General features: G+C 35.0%; 2 protein-coding genes across 2 annotated transcripts in view; both read right to left on the reverse strand.

The window, feature by feature from the left end:
• Positions 1-2,353, reverse strand: part of LOC133195477 (uncharacterized) — a 44,657-nt gene extending 42,304 nt beyond the window's left edge. Inside the window, exon 1 of the mRNA XM_061331330.1 lies at positions 1,550-2,353. Coding sequence (XP_061187314.1) covers positions 1,550-2,025 — 476 coding nt within the window. The 5' untranslated portion in view covers positions 2,026-2,353. The remainder of the gene's footprint in view (positions 1-1,549) is intronic.
• Positions 1-6,111, reverse strand: part of LOC133195481 (actin-related protein 8-like) — a 239,032-nt gene that overhangs the window by 107,385 nt on the left and 125,536 nt on the right. The window lies entirely within an intron of this gene.

The raw sequence follows: 6,111 nt of genomic DNA on the forward strand, positions 1-6,111 counted from the left end.
ATTCTGATTTACACATCTTTAATTGCTATTTGTATATATCACAATTCACTTAGAAGCGATATTTTATTCTCTGTGTGCAAAACTCTTCAAGCAGTAATTCCATCATTTGACATCGATCAACAAACATCTCTAATATTACGCGCCATTAATGCTATCGTCTGCTGCTTTGTGCTAGCCAACACGGTTAATTATTTGATCAAAGTCGATTTTAAGATTGATGGTCATCTGAAATCGATGACAAAATGACCAGTCATGAGCAGACGACAATGTAAGTTTGTCAAAGAATAAAACCTCGAGATTCCTGTTGATGACGTAAAAACATCCGAAATCTGTCGAGAAGCAGACGATGGCCGTCCTCGTGATTATTATTCTAAATAACTTCTTATGGACCTATTACACAATCAATATCGTTGAGAATAGCATTAGTAATTGTGTTTATTCCTCAAAACAACATGAATATCGAGATCTCTCTCCGACATTCACAAAGAGGAAACTCGATCGAGAATCAATGTTGTTTCGAATTCGATTCCAAGACGTGTTGAATGAAAATTGAGTTGTACACTTTTTCTGTTGTTTAACAGATTACAAATGATAATAGCTTTAATTACAAAAGCAAACTTTTGTTTCAAATGAAAGTGAAATAAATAGGTTTTATTTAAAATTAGTATCGCATTCATGTACATCACGTTTTTTATTGCCATGCCGTGCTGAATAACTAGATCGTTGACTGAAATTGTTGGCCAAACTGAATTTGTTTTAAAAGTTTTCTATATAACAAAATGATTTTAAACGTACGCGCAAATTGACACAGAAACGAAAAGTACACAGCGGTTTTTATTGGTACATAGCCTCGATGTTGTATAACAGCGGTGTTTTGTGTTTTATTTTACAATAATTGAATCGGAGGATGCGACACTAAATCGCTTCCCCATTATCACGTTATGACACTAATTCAGTATCTCTGTGGCGGGGAGGCGATGATTCGTCTGATTTTAACAATCCATAACATAAGCTGGAAGTTGAAGCGTGTAACTGTCTCCATATCTAAATGTCACTCACCTACAGGGGAGAACTATTAGGTACTCTCAGACCCATATCAAGCGAAAAGATTTTACCGGAAGTAGCAGTAGATATATTCGTCTTCTTTTAAAATTTTTGATGTTTTATGAATATGTAAGAGTGGTAAAACACATCAAAGGTCCAGTCATGTGCAGTTATAGAGCAGGTACGAGAAAATTAGTGTCTGCGTATATGTATACATATATCCAGTACAGAAAAGTATCTTATCATCATGTAAATATGCCCAAATACATCTCATAATAGAAAGGCCGTAATGTTAAAGTGGTACTATAATTATTTATTTCTCTATAATCTATGAAAGTTTAAGTCATAAATCAATACGTAACTATAAATTTAAATTGGCAGTAATGTAAAACGCAAGAAAGGTATACCATGAATTATATATTTGAAAAAAAAAAACAAAACAAAACAAAACACAACAACACTTAATAGTTCAAAGTTGGGGTTCACTAAAGGGTAACTGGATTACCTTATCCTCTGTTGCTCCTCTTGTTGCATGGTTTTGGCCCTGCCAATAACGGACCGGATCGTCCGGATTTCGTCCTCTGACAGATGACTTAGATCCGGTTCCGGTGGTTCTGTCGGAGTCGGAAGTCTGGTAGAGGAGACGGAGGATCGTCTCTTGGATCCCACAGAGTAGACAGACTGCCATTCCGAGGAGGGGGAGACGGGGGTGTTAGCCTCCGAGGGGATACTGCTAGTATCGTTCCCCATTATACAAAATAATAACTTCTCCCTACCGCGAGATAGGAAATGTAACAAGCACCTGGCTCCGTGAACATTGTAAAGGAAGTATACAAATAGAAAGCACGTAAATCCGAAAAACACAGAATGGTTGAGACATACTGCTGCATGTGGCAGAATCCAGAATTGTACACGAGTTATCCATATTGAATTAAGATGGCTGGCTATGACATTGAAAACGAAAAAATACAACACTACCATTGATTCCGGGGATTTCTCTCTATATAAATTTTCTGATTATCCGTCGTACATCTTTTAGATGGTCCCATCTCTCCATATTGACCGCGAGATGAAGCTTCCCGGCTCGGAAACCCGTGTATTGATTTTACTTGGCAAATTTCAATATTTTTCTTCCTTTTTCGCTTCTTTTGCGATCGTATGGCATGGCTAAAGGTCTTGGGCTTTCGTGAATCGAGGCTCCGCCGTCAAATCCCATTTGCCATTTATTATGCACTCAAAACACAGACTACAAACTTCCCTGACACCGTCCTCGAATTCTCTTTATGGAGGCAGACTAAATGGTACAATTCTCTTACTGAATGGCTGTCCCAAAAATTGCTGAGGAATTGGTTTTTCTGTACTAAATTGCTTTAATCAAAAATGGGATTTCAATTATAACCCTATTTCTTTAATGCAGTGTTTACACGGGCCGATGGTTAGCGGGATTCTGTAAGAGAATTCTTGTATTGATCCAAACCGCCATTTGTAATTCAGAAATGGAAATTTATTGATTCCGAAGAAAATGGTTCTACACGCGAGCTGACATGCGCGAACAATCGCTTCTTTGTAAAGCACGTGGAGATGTTATAAAGTATTGAGCAATCTGTAGGCAATTAATTGATTCATTAATTGGTGTGCATAATTAAAAATTCGTTTTAAATGTTCTGTTCTTGTGTTGCATTTAAATATAATTAAGATCATGGCTGCTACAGGAAGAAAACAGAGGCCGAGAACGGGAGATCCTTGCTCGGATTCGTTATGTACTATCGGAGACATGGTGTCTACTTAGATTGTGTATCGATCTGTCGGTGTATATTAACAATGAAATCGATCTACTCACGTAACAGGAAACATTGAAAATTCAATAAGTGACCCCAATTCACTCGGTATATCAAATAATGTCAACAGTAAAAGTTGTTGTAGAAAATGCTGGAAAAAAACAAGTTGCATCTGTGAGCCATGAGTAAAAAACTTCAAAAAGGAAGTTTTGTTCGTCATATGCCCAAGTTTCTAATCAATGTAATTTTAAAAACAAAAAGAGATTTAAAACCGCATTATTTTTTTTTACCCCGGTAAGGAACTTTAATCAATACTTGAGCTGAATCAGATTTTCAATTCAATTCAATTTATTGACACCACCATGTTGGTATACAGTCAAAATAACAAATCAAATGGCAGACAACAGAAGAAAAAAAATATTGTAACATATAATGGTTATAGCATGCAAGACAAAGAAGGAGGGCGCACAAGGCGAGGACAATCCCTCGCTCTGGGGCAATATATTTCTCAATTTTCAAAGCTCGCGGAAAAGTTATGTTTTTCTAAAATAATGTTTTCAGTAATGTCATCTTGAACACATTTAATTCAATTATTTTATTGAATGACTTTTTGATTGATAATTTGTTTTTTTAAAGTTTAAATATTTAAATCACACTAACACACAACAAGACAAGCAGACTTCGTAGCATACTGGTTAAAGCGGGCAATCAAATAAAAGAGAGAGAAAAAGCGGGCAATCTTACGTCTAACCGTGAGCTTTGATGAGAGTTCGAATCATGCGTGATTTTTTTTTCTTTTTCACATACCTTAAAATATTAGTGAAAAATAAATTATTTGAAAATGATTTATTCAACAAAATATAGGAAGCAAATGTGTAAAAGATATATTGACAATATAATTTTTGAAAAATATAACTTTTCATGAACTTTTAGAATTGAAAAAAAAAAATGTCTTCTCTCAGACAATTCGCGGGGGATCTTCCGCGCCTTGTACGCCTTCATTCTTTACACGGCTCTTTACAGTCCATGGATTCGTTTTCTCAGCATAAAGCATCTATCTAAATAGCTACATAAACGTTTTGTACTTACTGTATTATAATCGCTTGGGTTAACAATTTCTTTAATGGGATCAGTACCACAGTATAATATCATAATATTGAAATCGAAGATTGCCATACACAGGTCAGTAAAGTACAAAATGTTTTTCGTTTTCAACAAATAATTTACAAGCATATAGCATAAACGTTTTTCCTAAGGGATTATTGGTTTACAATAACTGCCAGCTGTTTCAATAGATAGATTGTTAATTTTGTTAGCTGTGATCTTTTATGCTTTTTCAAACTTTAACTAATCCTGCAATTTATATTCAGTACAATTTATGATTCTACTATAGAAATCAAGTTTTCCCGAGTTAACGTTAGATATGAGATTTTGCTCAATTGTTAACAAGGAGACCATGATTTACCATAACATTCAGAATTAATTCCATACACCTTATTGAAGGTTCGTATAAAATATGAGAAAAAAATGTTAAAGAAAAATGGATGAATTTGTTCTCTATATATTATTTAAACTCAATGTTCAGAGACACACTTGTATATATAGAAAAATACGGCATTTCTTTTATAGGTACATGTGATATTTAATCAAGTTACATGCATATGATATGCTCAATGGTTTTATACACATAATTTAGAAAAAGATCAGTTTCAAGGAAACTTTAAACACTCGTATTTTTTTTAAAGTATATTGGATTATATAAAGGGTACCTGCCATATTTCGCCATAAAAAAATGTTCAAATTAAAGACAATGGAGTATTTGTGAATATAAAGAAAACACTGTTGTTTACTATATTGTATTACTTTATCTTGGTCTAGATTTAATACTATTAATTCTTGATTTAATTCTATTTTAACACTTTAATCTTTGCCAAATTATGTTATTTACTGTAGATTTATGAATATGCCTGCCGAAGGTCAGACCACACTACCATGAAATAAGAACCCTATAGCTTCAGTTCAAACTTCAAAGCTTCCTCAATGGCCACAACTTTTTTCTATATTCAAAGAGGAATAACTCTCTCAACTATGTTCTAAAATATTTTCTGGGCCTCTTAATTTAGGCAGACTTTGGTTTAACTTTTAAGGTGGCCTGCGCACAGGTAAGATGTGCCCCCCTTGAATCCGCCATAATTGACGAATGGGTTCATTTACAACTTGACGTCATATACTACTACCAAGCACTATTATGTACATATTGCACTGATATTCATTAAATCAAGATATACTTACAACTGATATTTATAAGCTCAACTAACTTCTTTGCTATCAAAGCGTTTCTTAATTATTCGCCCATCTCCTTGTAATCAGGAGAGGAGCGGATCCCAAATAGCGGAGGATGGATCGAGAGGATCGGATCACAAAAAAAAAGGAGAAGGTCGAATGGATCCGTAAGACTTAATTGATGGAGTGGTTTCCACTAAGAAACTCCAAACAGTGCAGTAACGTTGCCGTGGGAGGGCAGTGGGGTTATAATAATGGTAGCGGATAATCCCGGAAATATCTCTCATAGGCGTCGGATCGAAGCAAATAGAAGGGGGGGGGGAACTGAAAGAGAAATAAAAGAAATTTGAAAAATTATATTTTCAAACCTGAAAAAAAAACTTGTCAAGCAAAAAAAAAAAAAAAAAAAAAAAAAAAAAAAAAAAAAAAAAAAAAAAGAGAGAGAGAGAGAGAAAATTAGATATTGTCAAAACCAAATCCAATTTCGGGGGGGGGGGGGGGGGTCGAACTTCTTTCAGTACCATTTTTTTTTTCAAACGCTACCACTTAATTACCCCTTCTTTGATTTGCAATGTGGCCTATTGAAATTTGGGGGCGGGGGGGGGGTTAAACCTACGGCCCAATGTTCAATGCCTATATTACATGTACATGCATATGTCTAATCTTTGCCAAAAAAAAGTGGAGGGGGGGCTAAGCCCCCTAGCCACCACCCCTCCCCCGCTTCCGATGCCTATGTCTCTATAGATGAAGGCTAACCACTTGAACTGTTGAACAGAAAGGATGAGAAGAAAAATTACGTCCTCGTACTGTAACAGATTCTACATAATATATAGATCTATAAATTGCATCATAAAAATATTTTAAGTTCATAAATAACTGTATATCAACTTTTTATTCATTAATTTAAATGAAAGTCCATCTTCTTCTATAACCGAAGCATATGATCAGGGACTTATATACTAACTATACACGTCCCTGATATGATAATGTGCAGATTCCAATCACC

The sequence above is a fragment of the Saccostrea echinata genome, unplaced genomic scaffold, assembly GCF_033153115.1.
Source record: "Saccostrea echinata isolate AGI-Se365-2 ecotype Australia unplaced genomic scaffold, CSIRO_AGI_Sech_v1 ptg000029l, whole genome shotgun sequence".
In the NCBI taxonomy this organism is placed as follows: Eukaryota; Metazoa; Mollusca; class Bivalvia; order Ostreida; family Ostreidae; genus Saccostrea; species Saccostrea echinata.